Source organism: Xenopus laevis, chromosome 4L (genome assembly GCF_017654675.1).
Source record: "Xenopus laevis strain J_2021 chromosome 4L, Xenopus_laevis_v10.1, whole genome shotgun sequence".
NCBI classification, from domain to species: Eukaryota; Metazoa; Chordata; class Amphibia; order Anura; family Pipidae; genus Xenopus; species Xenopus laevis.
Genome location: NC_054377.1, coordinates 100586390 through 100613968, shown reverse-complemented (window position 1 = coordinate 100613968; position 27579 = coordinate 100586390). Strand labels below are relative to the sequence as shown.

General features: G+C 37.0%; 2 protein-coding genes across 2 annotated transcripts in view; both read left to right on the top strand.

Annotated features, from left to right (window-relative positions):
* The window catches only part of btbd8.L (BTB domain containing 8 L homeolog), a 39958-nt gene extending 24697 nt beyond the window's left edge, over nt 1-15261 (top strand). Inside the window, 7 exon segments of the mRNA NM_001096621.1 lie at nt 2357-2486; nt 3594-3655; nt 4558-5191; nt 8792-8882; nt 9274-9404; nt 9788-11842; nt 12792-15261. Coding sequence (NP_001090090.1) covers nt 2357-2486; nt 3594-3655; nt 4558-5191; nt 8792-8882; nt 9274-9404; nt 9788-11842; nt 12792-13258 — 3570 coding nt within the window. The 3' untranslated portion in view covers nt 13259-15261.
* Nucleotides 15262-17949: 2688 nt separating this feature from the next.
* Nucleotides 17950-26883, top strand: c1orf146.L (chromosome 1 open reading frame 146 L homeolog). The gene is made up of 5 exons (XM_018258578.2): nt 17950-18099; nt 20455-20548; nt 21588-21756; nt 23857-23935; nt 26378-26883. Exons 1-5 carry the CDS (start codon nt 18031-18033, stop codon nt 26480-26482), a joined length of 516 nt encoding a protein of 171 aa, XP_018114067.1. The 5' UTR covers nt 17950-18030; the 3' UTR covers nt 26483-26883.
* Nucleotides 26884-27579: the final 696 nt, after the last annotated feature.

Sequence of the window (27579 nt, the reverse complement as noted above, 5' to 3'; positions counted from 1 at the left end):
TTTTCATTAAAGAAAGTAAAAATGGGATTTTATTTTTTTGCCGCAGGGGACCGCTGCAGGCAACATTTCTTATGTGATTTTTTTCATCTTGTGGAAAGTGCTGTACATTATTTATTCCTTTAATGAATATTGTTGGTGCCCCAGTAGTTTGAAATGCATTCATAAACTGGATGATCCTCTATGGCAGTGATCCCCAACCAGTAGCTGACGAGCAACATGTTCGCACCAACTCCTTGGATGTTTCTGTTACTAATGAGACGAACTCCAGTCTAAATGCAATAACAGAGTACAGATGTGGTGGGACCATGGAGAGTGGGGGCAGTGGAACAGGGTGCCTCCTCTGCCTTGGTTGGCAAATGTTCCTGGCCTGTCTCCAGGCAGTTTTTAAATTACTAACACATATGTTGCATAGTCGCCTGTACAGCCTTGTTTAGCTACATTTCGAACACAATTAAAGGGGTGCTTTGTCATTGTTTTAAAAGCAATCATATACTGTATATTGCTGTAATGTTCCTCTCTAGTCTTCAGTGGAGAATACTTGTTTAACCTCTTAAAGGGGTTGTTCACCTTTACGTTAACTTTTAGTATGATATAGAGTGATATTCTGAGACAATTTTCAGTTGATTTTAATTTTTTGTTATTTGTGGTTTTTGAGTTAAGCTTTTTATTCTGCAGCTCACTACCTTGCAGTTTGCAGTAGGGTCCAAATTACCCTAGCAACCATACCTTGATTTTAATAAGAGACTGGTATCTGAATAGGAGAGGGCTTGAATAGAAAAATGACTAATAAAAAGTAACAATAAATGTGTAGCTTTACAGAGCATTTGTTTTTTAGATGGGGTCAGTGACCCCCCCCCCCTCCTTTTTGAAAGCTGGAAATAGTCCGAAGAAAAAATATTAAAATATGATAAAAAGAAATAATGAAGACCAATTGAAAAGTTGCTTAGAACTAGCCATTCTATAACCTACAAAAAGTTAACTTAATTTGCACCTTTGAGTGAGTTATTACTGATTGCAATTTAAGCAGAACAAATTTAAGTTCTGAGTACTACAAATATTTCCTTATAGCTGGACTTTCATACTAAGATCTACTTGTTTGGCTATCCGTGTTTGGTTTTTGGGCCAATGATCAGGACACGTTATAGACATCTGTGGGACTGTCTCCATAGCCCAGTATAGTCCTTTATTAAAGGAAAACTTTACCCCGAAAATAATTATTTAAGCATATTAAGTGGCATATTAAGGAATCTTGCCAAACTGGAATATAGGTATCCATAAATAATGGACTTTTACATCTCTTACCTTGAGCCACCATTTTGTGATGGTCTGTGTGCTGCCTCAGAGATCACCTGACCAGAAATACTGCAACTCTAACTGTAACAGGAAGAAATAATGTGGGAGCAAAAGACAGAACTCTGTCTGTTAATTGGCTCATGTGACATAACAAGTATGGTTTGTTTGTGTGCTTCATGAATCCTAGAATCCCCTTATTTTTTATAATGGCAATTGTCTATTTAGAATTACCCAATGGCACATACTACTAAAAAAGTATATTATTATGAAAATGGTTTATTTACATGAAGCAGGGTTTTACATATGAGCTGTTTTATGCAATATCTTTTTGTAGAGACCTACATTGTTTGGGGGGGTATAGTTTTCCTTAAATGGCATTTTTCCATTCAGCATGAACGATATCTGGCATACACCAACCAGATATTGGTAAGGAAGACTGCTACCAGGTCAGTTAGAAGAGGCTGTTTTGTCAATATCAGCTTCTGTATAGCCGTGTAAACTATCTCCGTGCTGCAGGCTTACTGGCACGTGCAGGTTTAAATCCATTTTTCTACTGATGGCAGGTAGCAGTTGGTTGAGCGCCATTCCCTTTTCATTAGTAAAATAAATACACCAAACCATCTATTATGCCACTGGTCTCTATAAAATGGAAATGTGTATCTTTGTCTACGTGGCTACATGTGCTACAAAATTACATTTTCTGGTTTAGTAGCATAAAGCTGCTGAACAGCATTTCTGAATGCTTAATAAGATTCCTAATTGCCCCCTAGAGAATTTGACTCTGCAGTCAGCTGTCTAGAAGCCTCCAATGAAGGAAATTACGTTTGTTTAAGATGGCGTTTGGCTGTCTGGCAGTGCACTAGCAGCTGCATGCTAACACTGCTTGTAATATAATGGTGCAGAACGGGAGGCATTCATAAACCTCATACACCAGGCCATCATACAGCCTACGTAATGACATCACTGATATAGCTTAGGGAGTAAGTAGATTCAGAGAGGAGTAATGACTAGTTGCCATGGAAATTCAGATCTCACCAGCTGCTGATTTGTTGCTTGAACATAGGGTTTTACGTCTAAGATACAGGCTCTGCGTGATAAGCTGTGGACTTTCCTGGTTCAGTCTTTTTATGCTGTACGGCACTCAGATGGGTGGAAATTGATAAGGCCGGAACATCAACAGAAAATAGAATCAGGTAGGTCAGTTATCTTGTTCAACATTTTTATTTTTACTCTTGTTTTATGGGGCTGATTTTGAGATCTGTAAGATATTTATTTTATTTATTTTTCACAATGTTGCATTTGTGATACAGGGTTTGATTTGTATTAGGATCTGTATTAATAATGATTTTGTAAATATAACCGTAAATGAAGGTGTGTGTCATAAGCATGTCTGTGTCTTTCAATATGATTTTGTCCTACATCAGGGCTATTTTTGCATTTTTACATAAGCATTGCTCATTCATTTTTCATGCAAAGAAACTGTGGAACATTAGAGAGGTACGTTGTCCCCTAAGGTTTTACAAATACGTTTGTTTCTGGACGATAGTGCTGAATTCATACATGAAATAACCCAGAATGCTTTGCAAAGAATGTGTAATAATGCAGATATTTTTCTCATGTCTGGTGATTCAAATAAAAATGGCTTCATGCAAACATTGCAGTCATGCTTTGATTAACCCTGTACAGCATTTTAGTTTCTATTGTATAAAAATATTAAAAAAAAAATATATATATATATATATATATATATATAATAATTTTTTATTTCTATTTTTTCCCCCCACAAAAAATGAGCAAAGCAAGCAGCAAAGAATCTCTGTTTTTATGTACCACAGCAGGCACCAACCGCACCATACATGGTTTTTATCCACTCCCCCCCCACCACCACCATCACCAGAAAAAAAATGTGTAGAATGTAGAATCACAATAGAAATAACATTACTTTGTAATGGCTTTAAGGTTCATCAATCATTTATGAAAGGGATTAGGATTCATTTTTCTTTTTTTACCTGCACTTATATATATTTCAGATTCTAATGCTTTGTATTGGTAGCTGTGCACAGAAGCCATTCATCTACCCTGACTGCAGCAATGACCTACTATATCATATGTTCACTCACTGAAAATCATTTGAGCAATAAGCAAAAACATTTTCATATTTCTGTTTAAGTGATATTAGTTGTGGTCACAAAGACATTTCTATTGCAGGCATTTTTTTGATAATTAAGTGACTGGCATTACCTGTGTTATTGTTCCATCTTTATGTGGGAATAAATTTGCTTTTCCATTTTGTTACATAGCTGCCTTAGATAAGGGTGATGATCGAAGACTTGCAAAGAAACCAATATTCACTAGCTCACAGGTAAATAACAATTTGTTTTAATTTTTTTTTGTAATTGTAAACTACAAAATAAAGTCATTTTGTAGTAAAGGTTCATTCCTATAATGGTTTAATGTGGTGATGTAAAACCATTGTTACTTTCTTAAAGTATGAAGCTGACTACCCAATAATTTCCTCTTGTTAAAGTTACATGCAAAAATAATGGTACCCACAGTAGAAAATTTATGTTCTGTACCTTGACACAAAACAATGTACTAGGCATATGGTAAAATAAAAGGCTAACCAAATTAGCCTGTCATTATTAGGGAAGAACAGGCCTAGCAGTGTATTGTCTGCAGGAGATCGCTCCTTAATTGGGTGACAAAGCGGCCCGATTGCATCGAGTTTCTTACATTCAATTTTTTTTCATAAATAAGCATTAGAGTTTGCTCAAGTTGGTAAAACCCTCACAAACCGCATAAAATTCACAAGATTTTTAATAAATAAGCCTTTTGGAAAGATTCCTTGTATGGAAAACTCCAGATTCCAAGGATTCTGTGCAGTATAGCCCATAGTTTTATAAACACAAGGCACTATATTATATAAACATAATAAGATATAATCGCAACCTATGTTTGTCCTCAGAATGTATTAATTTATTAAACTTGAACATGCAAACTGCAAACATGTTCTGCATGCTGGACCTTGGTTGTTAACTTTCTTTCTCATTTCTCTCTTTCCTCTGTAAATGCAGCTTTCTACCCATATATCGGTAGTCTTGTATGCCTAAATTTGCTTCTTTATTAGAATGTTCTTGATGTTGCAGAGGTCTTCTGCATGAGGTGAAAACACGGACTACTTGTAGTAGCTAATTTTTTTTATGAAGAAAACTTATCATTTTATACGTTGTAACTTTTTTCTGATAAAAGTTATTTTTGTTTTAGCAAAGCAGATCTAGGTTAACAGAAACTAAAGAAATCCGGTTAAGCGTAAACAGAACCTCTTCAAAAAGTAATTTGTCTGTTGAGAAGAAGATGAAATCTGAGTCATTTGGTGCTTCTGGGAACACATCTACTGCGTTTAGAAACTCTTCTGCAAAGGCTAAAGATGATGACCTAAAAAGCAAAGATGGCAAGAAAATGTTAACGAAAGGGATAAAAGACCAAAAGCAACCAGAAAAAAACATTACAACAAAACCAAAAACTGTTTTGAAAGTAAAGACAGAAAGTAATGGAACTGCAAAAACTGAAACATGTGCTTCTAAAGGGGACTCAACAGTCGCATCAAAATCATTATCATCTGGTAGATTAGGAGCAAGACCCAAGGCCTCCAGTGATAGCAATTCTCAATCAAAGCCAAGGGCTGCTAAGTCCATAAGTAAAAACCTTGCTTGTCCAGTAAAAGGTACAGTTAATATTAAACCTGCAAACTCCGCTGCAGAATCAGCAAATGCACTTGGATCTTCCGAAGAACAAATATGTCAGACAGCTTCAGATGACCAAACTTCTGCTAATTCTTCACCACAAAGTTGTAAAATCTTGCCAAACTGTTTGGATAGTCCGAAAGATCTAGGACAAGGTAAGCATCATATTGTTTACTTACATGTACACAGACCAGAAACAAGATAATAACAGGTTATAAATATTTAGTATGATAATTGTATGTCAGTGCTGTGAGCAGACTATGCAATCAATTTGCAATGATTTTTCTTCTAATTATTAGGGTATATTCCTTATGAACTGAGCTCAGTGATATTACAGGCTAAAAAGAGAAAAAAAAAGTGATTTCTTTTGCCATCAATGCTGATTTAGGCTACTGAAGTTTTTAATAGACAAAACCATTCAGCCAAATTGAAGATATAGAGATGGGCGAATTGGACTTATTTCTCTTCATCGAAAATCAACATCATCATCGACTGGAAACTTTGCTAAAAAATTGTATAAAAAGAACACTGTGCTAAATAGCAATGCTAGTTCTAGAGCTTTCTGTATAACAGGTTTGCAGGAATAGGTTCAATACCTGTGCATACTCATATACTTTCCATAGTTTGTGAAATCTAAGATTGTTAAAAAAAGATTAATATAGTAGGTTCCTACACAAAAATACATATTTTTAATCTGACATGTGGCTAGATTCCCAGGTGCCCTCAGTCATGTGACTTGTGCTCTGGGAAACTTCAGTCACTGCAAGTTGGAGTGATATCAACCTCCTCCCTTTCTCCCCCAGCAGCCTATCAGCAGAACAATGAAATGGTAACATGATAACAGCTGCCTGACACCTGCATTGCTGAAAATGCTCCCATTCTCCACATTATGGTAAAAACAAGAACACTAAATTTTAAAAATCCAAGTCCGGCTAACCCAAGTCATGACTTACATTACATTTAGTAGTAGAAACAATAGCTTATATGAAATCAGTTCCAGGGTGCAATCAAGGAAATCCTGCCCGGTTCTCCTTATTTGGAAAACCGGGCAGGAAGTTTTGACCCAGGCAGCCCTTCAAAATACTGGGCTGTCCAGGTCAAAACTGGACAGTTGGCAACCCTAGTGCAGTATTGGCTCTTTCTAAAATCTCAGAATCAGGCAGAATGACCTGAGAAGGCTGCCTACACACCTATATTACAGCTAAAATACTTTTGGTGATTAAGGAATTAAATTTTATATGGTAGAATCAATTATGTGTAATGTAAAAAGTGTCATTTTGAATACACCATAAAATCATGACAGAACCCATTTAAAGGAACAGTTCAGTGTGAAAATAAAAATTGTGTAAATAGATAGGCTGTGCAAAATAAAAAATGTTTCTAATATAGTTAGTTAGCCAAAAATGTAATGTATAAAGGCTGGAGTGAACAGATGTCTCATAAAACAGCCAGAATCCAACTTCCTGCTTTTCAGCTCTAGTCAGCGACTTGAAGGGGGGCCACATGGTACATTTCTGTTCAGTGAGTTTGCAATTGATCCTCAGCATTCAGCTCAGATTCAAAAGCAACAGATATGACCCATGTGCCCCCCCCCTCAAGTCTCTGATCAATATTTTATCTGGAGGTTTCTTCTTTTTATATTTAATTTTACTTTGCTTGAGAAACTTTTGCATCAACAGTGTCGGACTGGCCCGGCGGGACACCGGGAAAAAACCCGGTGGGCCCCGACCCTCGTGGGCCCCCGCCGGGCCAGGTCCCCTCCCCCGATGCTTGTTTTTTGAAAAAAAAAAAAAAAAAGGATCTTCGTGGATGCGCAGTGTGCGCATGCGTGCAGACGCAGCGCCGTGCGCGCATGCATGCAGATGCAGCGCCGTGCACGCATGCGTGCAGACGGAGCGCGGTGCGCACACAGAGGGGGCCATCGTGTGCGCATGCACACTGAAGGACGACGCGTTGCAGCAGGGGGACGGTGGTCTGTAGGGGGGCCCTGGACTGGAGTCCCGGTGGGCCCCGGGCCCCCCAGTCCGACCCTGTGCATCAAAGTATATCTACTACCATCCAGAACCTTGTTACATTTTTAGCAAATGACTACCTGATATAGGTATGGGATTGTTTATCCAGAAACCTAGTATCGAGAAAGTGTCAAATTACGGTAAGGGCATTATTATAGAGACTATTTTAAGCAAATAATTCTTTTTAAGATAGCATATCTCTATATAGGTGGCAAAACAATCCTATTGGGTTTATTTAATGTTTAGGTGTCGTAAACATTCTGTATAATAAATACAATACCTTTGTAATAAATGCAAATATTCAATAAAAATGTAATCTATTTATCAGGCAAAATGTATTCCGAATGTTACATTTTCTCTTACCTTACCTCCCCCTTCTTTTATAAACAGGACAGTTTGCTCAGAGCTCCCAATCTACCAACATTTTTGGAACAAAGATCTTACAGATACTTTTGTGAATTCCTTCCATATATGCTGATGCCCACCAAGGCATCCAGGGAAACAAGGCACTATTAGAGATCACAGGAAAGGAGTGTTGGTGACATAGGGTTCTATAAATTTTCTGGCAAATTCACCTTTCACGAGAGTGCCCATCTAATATTTCCCAACCCTTTAAAAGTTATTTGTATATGTATTGCTATTGAAAGCGGTGTTTGTCCCTTTCTATTTCTTTGCCCTGATGGCTCAGACTGTTGATACAATGTAAGACAAGGCAGCTGATTAACAGACCTGTCTTTGCTGGGGGACTAAGACTTTTGCAACACTGTTTAACAACAACCAGGCGTTAAGCAAATGTTACTTTCAATATCGATTTGTTTTTACAAATAACTTTAAAAGCATTGAAAATGTGTAATACATTTATATTGGGAAGTTGCTTAGAATGATGTTTTTTTAATTAGGCAACTTTTTATTTTGGGGGTTACTTGCCCTTTATCGAATTTCACTGCTGGGTAGCACACGCACAAGCGTACCTCATGCTTCCTGATCGGCTATACCCATTGAGGTGCTTGTGAGTGCTGAACACAGTTGGGACGCAACTTGCTGCACATTCTGATTAATATTACGACGACCTGTCCCCAGCCAATCCACTGTGAAGAAAAGAAAACCCTACCCATTGTGTAGGGACTGTATTATAATTCAGTTAATGTGCATATTACATCCATGTAAAATTATAGTATTTTGTATAAACAGTTTTTTCAGTTGGTGATATTTACTGAGCTTACACTTCCGAAGTTCTGTGTGTGCTTTTAAGACTTAAACACATACTACATGACATACAAGCGCTCCGTTGACTTTTATAAAATGCTTTGTAAGCCCTCTTTTTGTATTGGTGCCAAGACTTTCTGTACTGCACAGGATATCCAGTTTAACAATTTAAGCACAGATCAGAGTCTCTGCAGCAAAGAAAGTATTATCCAGAAACAGTAGACCATAAAGCAAGACTGTTCATGTTGACATTTCAAATGTTTCATTTTAATCATTTTTCATAATAGTGAAATTAAACAAGGGGACATAGAAATATATGCCTATGGGTTAAGACAGTTTCTAGCTGGGGAAGCTTTTGCCCATTCTTAATATCTCTTAAATGTTCAAACAAGCTCAGAATAGTAATTTGTGCATACTTTCATTTTGTCTGAAAAGTTGAACCTTTAATTGGTATGCCATTTGGATAATTATTGCTTTATCTTGAATTGGCCTTAAATACCATTATTTGCTTAAATTAGTATTTTTTTTCCTTTGTAGCAGTTAAATCAAAATCTACAGCAAAAATGTCTAATGGGTCTTTCATCAAAAAGAAGATTAATGAAGTTGAATGCCATGGAGGAACCAACAGGTCTGTTTAAACTTTCCCCTACAATATTTGGAATGTAGCTTCTCTGATCAGTGTTAAGTGATATGAAAATCAGGCTGACACCTTGGGGTTGGGTGACTATTAGCTTACAATCATTTTTACCAGAATGGGTTTGCGGAGTCCCCAGCGAATGGGACATCTTTACGTTATCACAAGGCCTATAGATTTTTGGCATGTTTTTTGATATCACCAGTGTATCCAGGTTGCATATGAGTGGGTTATTTGACTCGTTTATGGTGGATCAAAGTATAACTTAAATTGTTATAAGTACCAGCAGAGAATTTTCTGTTAATGATATTTTTAAAATCTGCATGTCTGCAATAAAGTTGAGACAAAGTAACAACAGACTTATAAATATTTTGTTTATTCTTAGCATTTCAACAACGAAAAACGTTAGTAGTGCTAAGGAATCAGTTACTGAGAAGAAAAAGACAACTAAATGCTCAATAAGTACTGCTCAGCAAAGGCCAAAGAGCGCCCCAGCAGCAGTGTCTAAAAAGCAAGGTAAAAATGTGCATGTTTTTGGGGGGAGGGGGTCCATAATGTCTAGAATAATATAAATGTAATTTGCATGAACAGATAAAAATATTTAAGTCTTAAGGATTTGGATTATAATGCACATAAAAAAAGCTTGAATCCTTCATCACATGGGGGATAATTGGGATGTCATACGTGAGTGAGCTTAATATAGCCAACCGTAATTAGGTTCAGCCGATCAAGCCAACAATCGCATGGGAGGATGTGCAGACCCATTGTGAAAGGACTGAATCCACAAGATTTCTTTACCCTACAATTTTTTAAGTTTTGCTACCAGGGGAGATTCTGGTGCTGCTAAGGGTTGGTAAATTTCACAGACCTTGTATTAAATCTTTTCTTTTACCTTTTAGGAACATGTTTGCCGGGCAGTGGGGCATGTCCACAAAGATCTGCTGCTTCCAAACAAACTGAAATTAAATCCGATATTAAGGGCGTGAATAAAAACATTTCTAAAAATGCACTTTCATCAAACAAAACAAGTGCAAAACAAAAAGTGCAGACAATTAAAAACACATTAAGTGATAATATATGTTCTAATACAAACCACAAAGAGTCCAAACAGAAAACAGTGACAGGGTCCAAGTCTTCTAAAGCAGCAAACCTAAATACCAGAAGGGAATTTAAAGACTCTCCATGTGCATTAAAAACCAGCTGGGAACAACAAATGCTGCAGCCGAACAAAGATTCTGCTAAACAAGATGATTATAAGCCTTCATTCTCTTTAGAGAATGAATGCCAGCAAATTCTTTGCCATTCTTCCGAACAGCCATCTGGCCATTCTGAAGAAATTGGTGTAAAAGATATAACAATATCTATGAATGAGTGTTGTCAAGATAATTCAGTAGACAAACAATTTTCTGTGGCACAAAAATGTATGTCTGATCTCTGCTGCAGTGAACAAAATATTGCTGAACATGGTGTTTCAGAAGAAACTGTGACTAAGGATGTTGAGAACAAAGCATCAAATGAAGCAAACTTGGCTTTAAATATCCTAGGTTGTAATCATTCAGAAAGCAAACATATTTGCGATTCAGAAAATTCTAAGTGTGCAGACAGTTCAAGTGAAAGTGAGTTATGCTCTGTAAAGGAAGTAGATAGAAATTATTCAAATACAAATGGTCAAACAGGTGACACAGAATCCCCCTTTATTGCTTCCCAAGCAACCAATGGCCACACCAGCCAGCGCTCAGCAATAAATGCTGGTGAGCACTACATGTCTGAATCCTCTTTTGACATTAGCATTGGTCTAACAATTGACAGCTCTGAAAGCAAACTTGCATTGCACTGGAATAAACACTTAAATACATTACATGATCGAGAAAGTCCAGAATCAGAGAGTGTAAGTGCTAGCACATCATCTGATGACATTAAGCCAAGGTCAGAAGATTATGATGCAGGTGGTTCTCAGGATGATGATGGTTCGAATGAAAGAGGAATTTCAAAGTGCAGCACAATGCGTTGCCATGATTTTCTTGGAAGAAGTAGCAGTGACACTAGTACCCCTGAAGAATTAAAAGGATATGATGGCAGCCTGAGAATTGATGTAAAAATTAAAAAAGATCATCCTTCAGATTTGTTTCGAGTCAACTCTACAAGTGATGATGAAGTGCCACAAAAGCGAGCAGAAATATGGGCTCAGAGAGATATATCTAAGAGCAACACGAATAAGAAAGCTGTTAACGGCAGTATACCATTCACCCATGAAATAGAACATCTTTCATCAGCTGATGAAACTGAGGATGAGCGTTCAGAAGCAGAAAACGCTGCAGAAAAAGCACTGTCAGATGCAGCACTGCAGCCTTTTCAAGGAATTATAAATTTAGCTTTTGATGATTTAAATGAACTTGACAGTGTAAATCTTCAGGCTGCTGCCAACAAAAACTTTTCAAGATCAGTTTTGCTTTCTGTTGATGAATGTGAAGAGCTAGGATCCGATGAAGGAGACCTAAATACATTACTGAAGAGAGATCCGTTAACCCCATCAGATGTTTTTGAGAAAATCACTAATGAACATTCTGGTGCACATCATTTAGGATGTTCACACATAGAAAGTACTTTCTCTGATGTGATATTGAAAATTGAATGCAGGGATTTACAGAATGGCACACTTTTGAATTTAGATCCTTCTAATGAAGCATATCCTAAGTGTGCTTCATCTGAAAAACAACCTTCTCAAGAAGAAGGCAAAGATTGTATAGAATCAGAAATTTGTTCGGGTAACTACACCCAGGCAGAAAGTGATTTTAAGTCTCAAATAAGGCCCTGTCATTTGGACCTTTACACAACCGAAACACTACCTGATTCCCAAAAGTTTTTCTATACTGGGAATTCTTGTAAGAGTCGGTTTCATGACCATCAAGAGAGAGACATCCTTGCATCACCATCTGAAAAGTGCAGTTCTGCAGGTAATAAAACTTAAATAGCACCATGAAATCATTTTAGCATTGTTTCCTTTCCAAGTTAAGTTGTAAAGAACAAAATATTAAAACAAAGGTGTATATTAAGTATTAATAACTTAAACTGTAATATGAAACCCATCTCAAATGTTTTATCTGCTACAGAATATTATTATAGGTTTAAAAAGGGTTTCCAGGTACATTATTCCTTTTTGAAAAGCACGCTCTGATTTTGGACTAGCAATTCCATTTGAAAGGTGACACATTTCAATTTAACACTGACACAGCATGACTGTAAGAACTGTAACACAATAATATAACAAATTTACATTAAATGTTAAAGCCATATTCACAACTGTAGTTGTAATTGCATATACCTTTTTAAATTAATGATTATGAAATATATATGTTTAATTAAACTTGTAAATTCTGAATCACTTTTTGACAAATTTGTTCTGAATTTTTCTATCCGAATATATACATTTAATTTTATGCCTACAGATACTCTGCAGATTAATAGATACCGATTATGTTAAATCTTCTCACGGTTTGAATAATTTCCTAGCACTTTCATAAAAAGTGTTGTTTTTCTTTTAAATCTCTGTCATTGCCTTTAGCATTAATTGCATGTTTACAAGAATATGACATATTTAAATATAAATTTGAACATATGATAAATGAAATAACCAAAGGGAGTTCATTTGTCTACTGTTCTATATGTTTAAATGACATCTACAAAAGTAACTCCATTTTCTGTATCAGAAATGCTCAACTTCTTTTTGCAGATTTTCTTATTATGACTAGCATAGACTTTCCTTCACCTCATACCTGAAAAGTAATTTAGCATATAGAAATGTATATTTTGCCAGCTATCTTTGTTTATAGTATATTTATCTTCAGTGTCTGTGGGAAAAGAACATAACTATTTTACAATGTGCAGTATTATGAATTATTTCAGGACACATAGATGATTTTGACTCATTGGCACAAATCTGCATGTATGAACGTCGTCCTTCAAAATCACTTTCTCCTATATATGAGGTGGATCCAGGCCAAGGAATTGAACAGAATAAGAATACAGAAGCAAAAATTGTGGATTTTGGCTTTGAAGATCAGCATTTTGTTGAAAGGGACTGGATTCTTCTAAGACAGCTTTTAGCTGATCATGGATCAGATGTCGACATTATAAACTCTGTCCCCGAAGACCTCAGTTTAGCACAATACTTAATAAATCAGACATTGCTTTTGTCTAGAGAACAATCAAAATCTCAGGGTGTAACACAGGTTGAGAATTCGAGTAGGTCGGGTGATATAGCGTCTCCATATGATGATTCTACAAGTATAACAGTGACAAGCTTTTCGCCTGATGACCTTTCATCTCCAAATGGGGAATGGACCATTCTTGAATTAGAGACACATCACTAAAAGTAATATTTTGGATTTCATTATTTTCAAAAAATCTCAAGTTTTTATTCAAATGGACTAATGTGGTCTTTTAATGCCTCCGTTATATATCAACTGCAAAAATCCTGGAATGAAAAGGGCAATATATTTTTGTCCACTCACAATTTGTAGCTAATGGGGCCAGATCCTGCTTTCTGTGGCTAACGGCACTCACTGTCCTGAAAACTTGAGGCAATGCATTTTACGGCATTGTAGAAATGTTTTCCATCTGGGACAACTGACCGTAAACACATATCAAAATGATTGGAGCTTTCATATGGAGGATGCAATCCAAAAGGAAGAAGTGCATAAAAATGATTGTGAGGCTGCTTGTCTCATGGTCATTTAGCTAAAAAAAAACATGGAGGACAGGTTCTGGTCCTTGGTTGACCTTAAGTGTAGCAGGGCAAATGTGCCATCTACTTAGTGTGATTATCCTACTTAGAGTTAATTTCAATTTGTTCTTGAGTTGTATCACGTTGAAACCAATCAGTAACAACAGGACTGGCAAGCAATTAAAGGGGTGATTCACCTTCAAAATAACCTTTAGTATGTTATAGAATGACCAGTTCTAAGCAATTTTTCAATTGGTCTTCATTATTTTTTATAGTTTAATTATTTGGCTTCTCCATCTGACTATTTCCAGTTTCAAATGGGGGGCACTGACCCCATCTAAAAACAAATGCTCATTAAGGCTGCAAGTGTATTGTTTTGAATACTCGTCCTTTTATTCAGGCCCTCTATTCATATTGCAGTCTCTTATTTAAATCAGTGCATGGGTGCTAGGGTAATTTGGACCCTAACAACCAGATTGCTGAAATTACAAACTGGGGAGCTGCTAAAGAAAAAGCTAAATAACTCAAAAACCACAAATGCTAAAAAAAATTAAAACCAATTGCATGTTGTCTCAGAATATCACTCTCTACATCATACTAAAAGTTAATTTAACCGTGAACAACACCTTTAACAACATCAGTTTCCCATCTACTTAGCGAGACATTTTCACCATATATGTAACGAGATCTAGTAGTGCTTTGTTGCAAATATGGAAGATTCTTATTTCTCATTCCAAGCATCTGATTAGATTCCCCAAAATTGTAAAATATACTTCTGTAAAGATAATTTATAAATTATCGTGAATGCCTTTATGCCTTACTCAGCCTTGCACCCTTTTTAAAGATGAAAAAAGTTAGCCAAAAGGCTTGCTTTTAATTTAGATAAAGAAGACACCTTCTCCACATGCCAAACAAAGGAATTGAAATGGACAAAACACTTCCGGCAATGGAACTGAAATAGTATAGCCTACTAACTACCACACATAAACTTGCGTTAAAAGGCAAAAACAATAAATTCTGGTAATATTATTCAAAGGGAAACGGTAGAGAAAGGCCTCATGAGTGTCAAGAGGGAACCAATAAAAAATTTTAAATTAGGGCCAGTATTAAAAAAAGAAATGCTAACACTTTTTTTTACAGAGGATGCTGTAAGTTTGGGCACAACCTACCCACCAATAAAGATTTTTAACATGCGGGGAAAGCCCTGAGCGAAGTGCAAGCACATGGGGGCCGGATTTAGTAGAAGATTACCCCAAAGGAGCTGCGCAACTTGTTACACAATACTCTGTATATTAAACTCCCAGTTGGAGTTGCAACAAATTTGCCACAAATCATTGAGTGGCTTAATACAAATTGCCTTGAAAAAAATGCTGAAATCCTGGCTATACTGCCTTCATCATGTCCCACTAAAATAACAATATCACCAGCCTTTTGAGAGAATTTTGTTTTTTGTTGTATTGTATTACCAGGCAAGAAGGTTATGGACGCAATATTATTATGGCTTTTAAAGGGCGTGAAATGATGATATGCGTCAAGAGTAATTTATTACTTTATATTGCATTAATTGCTTGAGTGAGATATGGGCATGTGATTTTTTTTTTCCCTTCAAATGTTTTTTCTTTTTTTAAGAAATAAAATAGTTTTCACTGAGTTATTGTCATTTCTGTTCAGTTAATCATTTTAAAACCATAGAAATGTTTTAAGCATATTTTGTACACGTTTGAATGATTTTAACAGATTACTTATGCATACAAAGCAGCCTGTTATGGTTAGATACCATTAAATAGTAACCCAGTGCACATTTTTTAAATGGGCATTATAACCCCCCTTTTTCAACATTAGTTCATTGAATAAGGTGTGTACTTAGCGTACTTTTTTCCTATTGGTTTAACGAAGAAATATCTGAATTTATTTCTTATAGGGCAATAATTGAAACTGCCACATTTTATTTCCTGATCCTTACAAGCACATACAAAACAAAGCAGCCCATTAAAGAGATACTGACACCTGAAATCAAACTTTTTTTTACATCTTTTATAATATTGGCTTTGCAAGCTACTTCTAACTTTGCCATAAAGTATTTGCATGATGTTTTTACATTACCTGTCTGATCCCCCATGTTCCTGTATGAGGGGGCTGCCATATTTGTGCAGCAGGAGTCCGTTAGCATTAGAAACTGTAACTAACAGGCTGAGATGGGACAGTCAGGTTGGCAAAGTCAGAGTGTCAGAGAGTCAGGCTTAGGAACTTCAACTAACAATTATATACAAAAACAAACCTCTCAGCAAAAAATGATCAACAGGACCTATAGGTAACATTTAATTTACATTCATATGCTAAAATTCATTTTTTAGTGTCAGTATCACTTTAAGGAGCCCTCTGTACTTGTAAAGCCCTCCCTTGCCTCAGCTTCAACCTGTTAGGACTCTTAGATAAGGAGCAGCTCATTATAAAGAGTGCTCCTTAGTGGACTGCTGATTTGTTTTGATTGTGCTCTTAGGGATCACGAGGTAGAATGTTACTTATGTCTCAGACTAAGGGGCTCCTGGGCCCACTGGACTGCTACCTCAGGGGCCCCCACACAGTGTCAGACTGGGACACCAGGGGCCCACCCAAAAACCCTAGACCAGGGGCCCACTCTCAGTACTATTCCTCTCCTCATTCAAACTCTATTCTCCTAATCTCTTTTCTTTACATACTATAATCTATTAATCCATCTATTTAGCTTCTTTGTTATCATAGAAATTGATAATAACCATGAAATAGGCCAAATGATTAGAAGCAAGATGGTCCACTGACACCTGGGCCCACCGGGAGTTTTCCTGGTATCCCAGTGGGCCAGTCCGACACTGGTAGATGTCACAGCATAAGGTTACTAACATTGATGGGGAATCTGACCTATTTCGCCGATATGCACTGAAGTCTATGGCTGCAAGGCGGTGCGACAAATTATTTTGACGTGCAACAATCTTTTTCACCTAGCGAAAAATTTTGCTCATCACTGTTTTCTAACCAAAGTTATGTGAGAAACCCTGGTAATTTACATGCTGCTCATCACTGGATGTGTTATTGCAGAGTGAGCGACGGCTTCGCTCACATCGCAACATTTCGCCAAGCGTAGATTCGCCAGGACAACGCTAATTCACTAAAATCCAAAGTTGCGAACTCTGGCGAAGTTGCGATAGCATTGGCTTCTTTGAATACGGCGGAAAGTTAAAGTTGAATGGACATATACGTTGCAGCAAATACATTATACTACACAAGTCCGGGAAACCTTAATAAAATAAGATAAAGTTGCTATATTGACCTACCCTTGAGCCCAGTGTATAGTTTGCGCCATATGTTAGGAAATATATGGGGGAGCCTGGGTACCCAAAATTTTTTTTAGACTTTTGCAGCCTATCACCCTGAAAAAACTAAGATGCCAGCATTTTTTGGGACTAAAAATTGAAGAAGCCCTGTACATTCCATTGCACGTCGCCTGGTCTGAGCTGACGAAGGCAAGTCTGGCGAACAGGTAACGTTCAGTAAAATTCGCATCTTAGTGAATTTGCAAAGTAACGCTCTTTCGCCAGAGCGAAACTTCGCCTGGCATAAGAGTGAGAAGTAGCGACAGAGTCTATCTCCTTCGCTAACGAAGTTACCCCAGAGCCCGTTAGTAAATCGGCAAAGTACCAAAATGACATCAAAAAATAGTTTTTAGCTCAATCCCCACTTTGTGTAGCTAAGTGGAGGCAGAAGCTGTACTTGTACAAGTAGTTTTGCTGTGACAGCTGCAGGCTAGACAGACTGATACACAATATCAATACTGTTATGCTAGCTGGGAGTGACATCACATCGATAGATTTTTTTACATTGTAAAGCGCAGATCTTCTGTTTCCCCTTAAATGGACACTTGTAGCCCACCCCCGCCATACCTGAAGGGTACCCGCAGTCCACCCACATGGTGGGGGCATCTGCTTTGCGGATATTCCATGGGTACCTGACCCACTGCAGGACTCTACCTTATGCAAACTTTACAGCAATGGAGAAGGTGAGTGCACAGTGAACTAGCACACTACATTTATAGTTACCCATGGCAACCAATTTGATTGCTTTCAGTGTTCAACCTGAAAAAAAACTAATCGCAGATTGGTTGCTATGGGTTACTGCACAGGTGCAAATGTGCCCGGTGTTTATAAATAATCTCCTCAAAGTAACTTTACTTGCAAAGGAGATGTTTTTCCTAAGCAACTTATAACAGCACACCAAAATGGTGGACTAGTCCTTACATTCTCAGAACAGGAAGTACAGAACATGTGATCAGCTACTGACAGATCTGAGGAGACTGCGGTGTAAATCACAGTGGCAGCTGGTAGGAATACTGCAGTTGAAGGAGACTGGTGGAATATATTGCATTTTGGGTGGTTTCTGTGATTAATGGCTGAGGGATCTACAGGAGAACCAACTAAATGGACCACTACTGTGATAGTGAGCAGGACTCTTCAGGTAAGGTGTGTTGACTGGAGTTCAAATTACTGTGGTAAAAACTGGTTTCTTATTGGCTCAATAGAAACATGAATGAAAGAGAAACCAATCTCAAGGTTGCAAATGACCATTTCATATTCTCAATAGCCGCTATTTTGGATTCGGCCGAACCCTGAATCCTTCGGAAAGGATTCGGCCGAATACTGAACTGAGTCCGAACCCTAATTTGCATACGCAAATTATGGATGGGAAGGGGAAAAAATTTTACTTCCTTGTTTTGTGACAAAAAGTCATGCGATTTCCCTCTTCACCCCTAATTTGCATATGCAAATTCAGATATGGTTCGGCCGGGCAGAAGGATTCGGCCAAATCCTGCTGAAAAAGGCAGAATCCCGAACTGAATCCTGGATTCGGTGCATCCCTACTTCATATATGTGTCGAAACTGGATACAAATACACATATTTTTTAAGGGCAGTAATATTGCATATGTCTGAGATTTGTGCATTATAGCTACTGCCAAACTCCTTTTTTGTGGGACCTACATCAGATATATGATTAATAGAAAAATACTGCACGATTTGATAGGGATGCACCGAATCCACTATTTTGGATTCGGCCGAACCCCCGATTCCTTTGCAAGGGATTCGGCCGAATACCGAACTGAACCCTAATTTGCATATGCAAATTATGGGTGGGAAGGGGAAAACATTTTTACCTTGTTTTGTGACAAAAAGTCACGCAATTTCCCTCTCCGCCCCTAATTTGCATATGCAAATTAGGATTCGGTTCGGCCGGGCAGAAGGATTCGGCCGAATCCAAATCCTGCTGAATAAGGCTGAATCCTGGCCGATTCCCGAACCGAATCCTGGATTCGGTGCATCCCTACTATTTGATGGAGGCATCAATATACATCTCCAGAAATCTCTCCAGATATTTATCTCCAATGTTAGTAAATATGCCCTATATTAGAGATCTCCTGCCGAAAGCATGCTCAAGGTACACACACACGTTTGCAGGAAAATTCAGGAACCATTCTTATTACAACTCAGCCCACCCAGAACTTTGCAGCTTACAAATCACCCAATTTTTGAATAAATATATATTCTTTTATTTTGTGCATGTTAGTAGAACTGATTTGGAAACCCCGTATCTGCAGAGTGCACCAATACCAAGTGCATATGGTTTCATAAAGATGTCTGACTTGTATAGATCAAAAAGCCACAGCACTTTTTCAAAGCACTACACCAGGAATACACCTACATTAAATTGTAAAGCGAAAAGAGCACAAGAAAACTGACTCCAAACAGACATATATTTTTTGAAAACAAAACATTTTTATTAATACAAAATTGATAAGAATGTCTTTCTGTCTTAAACTATACCACTTTGTTTTTACAACATCTAATATAATTTATTGCAAACTTTCTTTTTACAACTGACAAAACATCACAAATATGAACTGAAAATGCAATAACATTTCTGTAGAACCACTACACACCCGAGGTTGGGTGCTTTTCACATGTATGTGGTTTGTTTGAGCTCAGGGTCATTTGTGGGGCCACAATTACACACACTGCACTAACAGAGCAACATTTCCCCCTGGTAAAAAATAAATGTCCTGCTCTTAAAGTTACCAGGGTGTGTAGGTTCTTACCTTGCCAACGGATTTGAAACACTTGAAAGGGGTATGTTTTTATACAATGTCAGTGTTTTTTTAAACTATTATAAATGTATAATTGTCTCTATTGTTTTGTATATTTTAAGTAATAAACTAATATTGTTACTATTGTATCCATTTATTTAACCTATTAGCATAGTAAATGAAAGCAGATTAGAGAATGTTTCTATCTATTCATCTGTGAGGCAACTTCGGGCGACTTGGGAAATCGAATTTACATTTATTTTGCGCTGGCGTTTTCTCATTATCGCAGGGGGAAGGCAGGTTGGGGAGATTGTTGCCTCGAAGAAGAGGCAATTAGTTGCCAGGCGACTAAATCTCCCCGAATCTGCCTGTGTGCCCCAACCCTTATCCCCCATACATCCTGCCATAGCTACAGGTTCAGGCTAGCTGATTACTTTTAGCTCGTCTTTTCACTGTCTAATCTGTCCTCAATACGATATTGATTCACAAGCACTGAAATAATGATGGTTTAAGGACTCCAAGGTTAGAGTGGGTGAAGATGATATGTGCCTGCTTTCTTAATGTAAAATAATCATGATATGGAATACTCATAGACCATGACAGGTGGAATTTTCTATTATTTTTTTTACACAGTGTAAATTATATTTTGCTTCTAATTTATATACAGCACTACATTTCTCTTTTCATTTTATTAGCACCACCCTAATTTAATAAAGGTCTGTGTTATTTGTAGGGTCATGAAGTGGCTGCTTCCTTGCAGAGAGAACATCACAAAGTGCGCTTTTCACAATCTGTGGAAACTGGATCCATCATTTTTCCACTTTCTGGTATGGTAGTATAAATTCAAAAAATAATTGCAAGTTATGCAGAAGCTCTATTACTTCAAGAAGCAGTTGTGTTGCTGTCTGTTGTAGCCTAACAGCAGAACAACTGGAAGGTAACCAGATAGTAGCTCCCAAACACAAGATAACTGCTGCCTGGTAAATTTAAGAACAGCACTCAATAGTTAAAATCCAGGTCCCACTGTGACACATTCAGTTACATTGAGTAGGAGAAATAACAGTCTGCCAGAAAGCAGTTCCATCCTAAAGTGCTGGCTCATTCTAAAAGCACATGACCAGGCAAAATGACCTGAGATGGCTGCCTACACACTCATATTACAACTAAAATAAATACATATGCTGGTTCAGGAATTACATTTTATATTGTAGAGTGAATTATTTGCAGTGTAATTTGAAAATAAAAACTAAATCATAAAAATCATGACAGAATCCCTTTAAGCTCTTCTTCAATATAACTCGTAGCCATAAAAACAGTGTCGTGCTGTGCCCCACATCCATAGCTGGGAGGAGGAAGAGGGGGGAGATTCCAATGAATCTGAGCCAAATGGACACACACACACACACACACACACACACTGGTATTCAGTTAAAAAGAAGGCTTCTTTACATAGGATTCTATGTGAAATGAACTTCATTTTTAACCTCTACATGTGAATTCCAGTGTATCTGTTTTTTAGCTGTGCAGATAGTAGAGTGTAGATTGCCTATAATAATGTTAATGTTAAATTGGTTAGTAGGAAATATACTTTATCCTGCCAGAATTCATTCTGCGACTACAGGTAAAGGAAAATGGATGCAACAGGAAAAATGTTTGTTTTCTTTCAGTATCTATTTACAAAGCCTACTAGTCACATTTTCTATTTAAATCCAAAAACCTATATTTTAAATATTTTTACAATTGTATTAGTAGTTTAGAAGCTATTTTTCCCTATTCTCTTTCATTGTGCATATATCTGCCAAAAGGAATTCAGCCAAAAAAATATCAAGTCTTCATTATAATGTTATTTGTTTTCCCTGTACTAAGGCATTGCTTTCTTACTGGCAACTACTCAGGAGCTTTTCGCAACATCACATGAAACAATGTTTCCCTGGATAGAGAATTTCATATCTATCCATCGAAATTGCTTTTTGGTCTTAACGGCTGCACTCCATGGATCCAGTGAGTGGGATTTAATGTTCACTATTCAGCAGAGGTAAACATTTAAATTGCAAATGATGTTTCATGTAGAGTTCTGCACAAAATGACGATCAGTTTAACTCATTTGTATCTGGTGTGTTTTGTATCTAGTCTGTCAACATGTTCCTCATTGTATTTAATGTGACTCTAAAGTTATAATTGTAGGCTAAATCTTTTAGTACAGGTATGGGATTTGTTATCCAGAAATCTGTTATCCAGAAAGCTCCGAAATACGTCAAGGCCATCTCCCATAGACTCCATTATAATCAAATACTGCAAATTTTTAATAATGATTTGAATTTTCTCTGTAATAATAAAACCTTACCCAACTAAGATAAAATGAATCCTTATTGGAGGCAAAACAATCCTATTGGGTTTATTTAGTATTTCAATTATTTCAAAGTAGGCTTCAGGTGTGGAGATTCCAAATACGGAAAGATCAGTTATACTGAAAACCCCAGGTCCCAAGCATTCTGGATAACATGTTCAATACCTGTACAAGATTATGTTTTCTTGGACTATGATGTAATTTATGATTGATTTATATTGAAAATGCAACCCATGTCTTTAATTTTACAATCAAGGTAACTTTTATTTTTGTATACAGGTATGGGACAGATTATCCAGAATACTTGGGACCTGAGGTTTTCTGGATAAGAGATATTTCTGTAATTTGGATCTCCATACCTTCAGTCTTCTAAGACATAGTTTAAACAATAATTAAGCCAAATAGGCTGGTTTTTCCTCCAATAAGGATGATTTCTATCTCAGCTGAGATCAAGTGCAAGTTTCTTTTTATTATTATAGAGAAAGGGGAAATCATTTAAAAAGTTTTGAATACTTTGATTAAAATGTAGTCTATGGGAGATGGCCATCCTGTAATTTGGAGGTTTCTAGAAACGGGTTTCCAGACAACGGATCCCATACCTGTATGTTAACACTTTTGCAGTAGATGGGCTGCTCAGTACCCAGATAACAGAGCTAACCCTCCCCCAGTAGTGCAGCTTGAAGCTCACTTAGGCTTGCCACTTTTTTGAACCCTTAATTATGGTTTTGGTAGATGATGTCCAGGTGTGGAAATGCCGTCTGGTCTTTTAAGAATATTTTATTTTGCTGCTGTTGTTTTAAACACAGAGGTCTGGTTCTGGCAGTGGATAAAGCAACCCTAAACTCATTCCTTACGTCTTGGTGCATTCCAAAATGTGTGTAGGACAATCAGAAAAATATATTTTATTTCAAATGCAACCCAAGTTCTGTGTTCTCCAATCGGGCATGCTTCCAGATTCATTTCTAATTTACTTGTCTGTCCTTAGACAAGGTATGACAAAACATATCAATAAAAGTCTGAGATGAAGATAATATAAGGCAGATCTCTTGAGTACAGAAGTGACCTGTGACCATACCATTAACACACTAAGAACAACCAATGACTGAGCCACAAGCAGAACAAAGGACCAATGCCATTAGACACACTAACAGGAAACTAGTCATGTTCTTAAACATAATGTTATTGTGTAATCTATTATACATTTTAGTTAATAGGAGGTTACTGTAGTAAAAACAAGAATAGAGTATGCTTCATGTTTTTAGCAGTGTTCTTTTTCCCAACCACCATAATGTTGAAGTCAACTGAAGGACACATTGGACCCAATGTATTGATGTTCATATTTTTTTTTTGTTTCCCAAAATTGCACTTTTTATGCTTAAAATCATGTATTAGACTAATTGCTCTAAACCAAGCTGATAAGGTCATGTAGAAATGTAAAAATCATTCTTTGCCTCAAGCTTTTAAAAGGTTTTCAGGGTTTTTTTGTTTGTAAAACACGAAAATTTGTACAAAAAAAAAAAGAGGATTTAAAAATGTTAGTATTTAGATTTTCTCCATGTTTTTATTCGTTCACACTTTTTATGCTCAGGTCTTTTAATAATGAAATAGAGATTCATTGATTTTGAAAATGTGATAGAAAAAAACCTAAAAGCTCACAATTCAAATATGAATTTTGATAAACAAGCCTCATCTTGTTGGGAAAACTGTTTACTTATCACCCTTGTAATCCAGGAGGACCCATGCTATATTAGCAATAGTCATTTACAGTGTTCTCATATTTTTGTTCAGGTTCCTTGGGAGTAATCTACGAATAATTCCTGCTCATAATAATGCTGAAATTGTAAAGATCATGTTAATTATAGCGAAGGTAAGACAATATTGATCAAAAGTGATACATACATTCAAAAAATAATGTAAATAAACAGAAAAATGTAATCGCTCTTTAGAAACTTTAGTTTCTGATCTTTATGGCACATATCACTCAGGCAGCACACTTTGTTTGCAGGGACAAAAGTATCTGCCATGACAAATCATATGCATTATATTAATGCTGCATGTCCAGTTTATTATGTGTTCAACATTAATGTCTGCTCTTGCAGGTACAGATCCAAAAGGAACATTTATCTCAATACACTCTTATGCTGCGGAGCACTACAGGCACTGCTGGCAAGGTGTACATATAAAAATCTAGTTTATCTGCTTGCGATGTGTGCTCTAAAGCAGCACAAATGGTGGGTGGTGGTAGAGTAAGTCACACATCTATATTCTATATCTTACAGCTACAATAATTCTATTAAAATCACTGACCTTTATATAGTTAGGACAGGGTACATGCACACAGCATTTCTCAATATAATCGTTTTGTCATGTGTTTTACCTTACTGCAATGTAATCCTTAACTAGCCTCATGTACCATTGGGAATGAAGACTATTGCTCATTTTTAACGTGTTGCCTTGTGGCAAATTGCATTCAATCTGCAAGGCAAATGGGCTAATCCATTGGGAAATTAAAAATGAGGATAGCATGGCAATCATTATTCTCCACTTAACTACTCCCTGTTCCATAGAGCAATCGTTGTACACACCCTAAATAGGAATATGACTAGAATTTATTTTGTATATGCTTAACCAAGTGTGCTCTTGGCTGCCTTTTAGAAGCTAAACATAAAGGTCATCTGATATTAGCAGAGCATTAGCAGAAAGTGAGGCTACATCATACTTTATAAATGTTTGATGAGACAAAGAGTATTAACCATCTCTGATCCAAAATGCACTTTCTATGCTACCATGTAATCTGAATCCTTATTACTAATCAAGAACTCATGAACGTGGTTCTATATAAAAACATGTTTTGATGACTCCATGAGATCGCCAATGAGTCATCGTAATGTTGGATTTTCTTAGGAAATCTTTTTGCAAGTCATCATGAGCTACGCAAGCTGTAGGACCTATTATGTAGGTGCTCCTTCTTGCTGATTTGTGTGTGTTTATTTAAGATTTGCTCAAATTACTATTTGTTATCCTTGATAAAGGTCCCAATGTGGACTGAAATGTTGGACACAAGTGGTATGTAAAATAAAGACATTTTATTTTAAAGTTTAATGCAAGAGAGCACTGTGGCAAGTGTGGGCTCATTTACTTTGATATGGAGATATACTGTACACACACAGCACTCACAAGACTTGCTTAAAAAAGAATTATTTTTATTGTGGCATTTCGGCCTTTATAAAGTTCTGAATATGTGACCAAAATGTTGATTTTGCACAATAAAAAGGATTTTATAATTTTTTAATCAAGTCCGGTGAGTGCCGAGTCAATGCTGTGGACGTGCTTGCTGAACTACTACTTGGCACCCAGGGCTGGTGATGCCATGAGGCAAGGTAAGAACCTTGCCTCATGCAGCAGTGAGCAGGCAGTTACGAGGGGCAGCAAAAAGCCACCTCCTGTAACTTTAAGAGCTGAATTTCCTTTTTTAAACTGGAAATTCGGCTCTGCTAATGCAGAGAGCGCTATAGCGCTCATTGCTCTAGCAATGCAGCCCCCTTTGACCCGATCCAACGCTAAACTTTTAAGCGCGGTGCGGGGGGCAGCAACGGTGTTGCCGTCTCATGCGGGAGGCCACGGATCACCCCTTTTGGCACCCAGGCAGTAGGTGGACTTTTGTGTGTGCCCACCATTACTATACTATATATATATTTATACATTAGGGACGCACCAAATCCACTATTTGAATACCCGAATCATTTGTGAAAGATTTGGCTGAATAGTGAACAAATCCAAATGGGCATATGCAAATTAGGGCGGCCAAGGAAAAACTGGAAACATTGTTTTACTTCCCTGTTTTGTGATGAAAAGTCACGTGATTTTCCTTCCCACCCATAATTTACACATGCAAATTAGAATTCGGCCCAGCCAGACACAAGAATTCGTCTGAATCCTGCTGAAAAAGGCAAAATCCTGGCCAAATCCTGAATTCGGTGCATCCCTATTTGGTTCAGGATTAACCCACAATTCTGCCTTTTTCAGCAGGATTTGGCGAATCCTTCTTCCAGGTCGAACCGAATCTGAATTTGCATATACAAATTAGGGACGGGAGGGAAATTGCGTGACTTTTTGTCACAAAACAAGGAAGTAAAATATGTTTACCCCTTCCCACCCCTAATTTACATATGCAAATTAGGATTCGGACAAATCTTTCGGAGGATTCGGGGGTTCAGCCGAATCCAAAATAGTGGATTCAGTATATCTATCTATCTATCTATTTATATATACACAGCTATAATACTTTTTTTTGGGGTTTATTTTGCAGGCCACTAGCAAACCTCATCTAGAAACAATAATCGACAGACTACTAAAGGCACAATCACAAATTATTGAACGTAGTCCAGTTTGGCAACTACTTGACAGTATTTGATTCTGTTTTGTCAGTTTTACAAAGGATCTAATACACTTTGTTCTGTTATGACTCTCAGAAATGTTGGAAATAGATTTTAAATCAAAACTACCACTACTGAAAACCAAAATGCACTAGTGAAACCTTCCTGTTAAAAGGCGATATTCGGTTATTTTTACAGGATGTTAAATTGGTTAATTACACAGTAAACTAGACAGGCTTTTTCAGGTGCTGGTAAAGTATTATACATAACTTTCTTGTGTCTTTTTTTTTTTTTTGCACATTTTTGTTGGAAACTGATGTTGATTTGTGTAATAATGCAAATTTTGCTGAAGCTTTCAGCACTAGTGGAAATAACAATTACACTCTGCATAAGTTAATATTGATTTTTTCATTTAGAGGTCTAATCTAAATGTGGTATGATACTGGGAAAATGTATATATACAATATTTTGTCATGAGGAAAAACACACACTTGAATTTATGTAGTATGTGCCAAATGCATTGTTTCTTTTACAGTTTTACTGGCACTTTACATGTCAGGTAAATAAAAATATATTTGGTTGGCCTCTGAGGCTGCATTTCATTATTTTAAGTACCTTTTCTGTATTGAAATTAAATTGATCATGTGTAAAATGCAGTTTTTAAAGGGGTAAAGCCCTTTCAACAAAAGTTTAATGCATAGAACTTGTGCTGAACAAACTTTTTCTGTTCTTATTAAAGCAATAAGTAGTGATAGGCGAATCTGTGTCGTCAATGGGCGTCAAAATAATTGACGCAAGCAACAAATTTTAAACGCGCATTAATCACTTAATCAATTTTGATGCACGCCCCAATTTTGATGCGGCGGATTTTTTGCTGGTGAATTGTCGCATAGTTTCATGAATGAATTCACTTGCAGCGAAACTCAAAATTCGTGTATGGTCAATTTATTCGCCCATCAAAAATTATGTTTTTTTTTTATTTCTTGTGCTTAACAGGGCAAACAAGTAGTGATGGGCGAATTTGGGGAGTTTTGCTTTGAAAAATTTGCGAAACGCCGTCTCGTTTTTTTTGCGGCGGTTTCGCAAATTTATTCGCCGGCGGCGAATCGCGGGAATTCGCCCATCACTACAAACA

Coding starts and splice junctions, on each gene's coding strand:
- c1orf146.L (XM_018258578.2), top strand. CDS start 18,031: ATGGCTGAGGGATCTACAGGAGAACCAACTAAATGGACCACTACTGTG. Junction 20,549..21,587: donor CATCATTTTTCCACTTTCTG/GTATGGTAGTAT, acceptor CCCTGTACTAAG/GCATTGCTTTCTTACTGGCA. Junction 23,936..26,377: donor TCATGTTAATTATAGCGAAG/GTAAGACAATAT, acceptor TTTATTTTGCAG/GCCACTAGCAAACCTCATCT.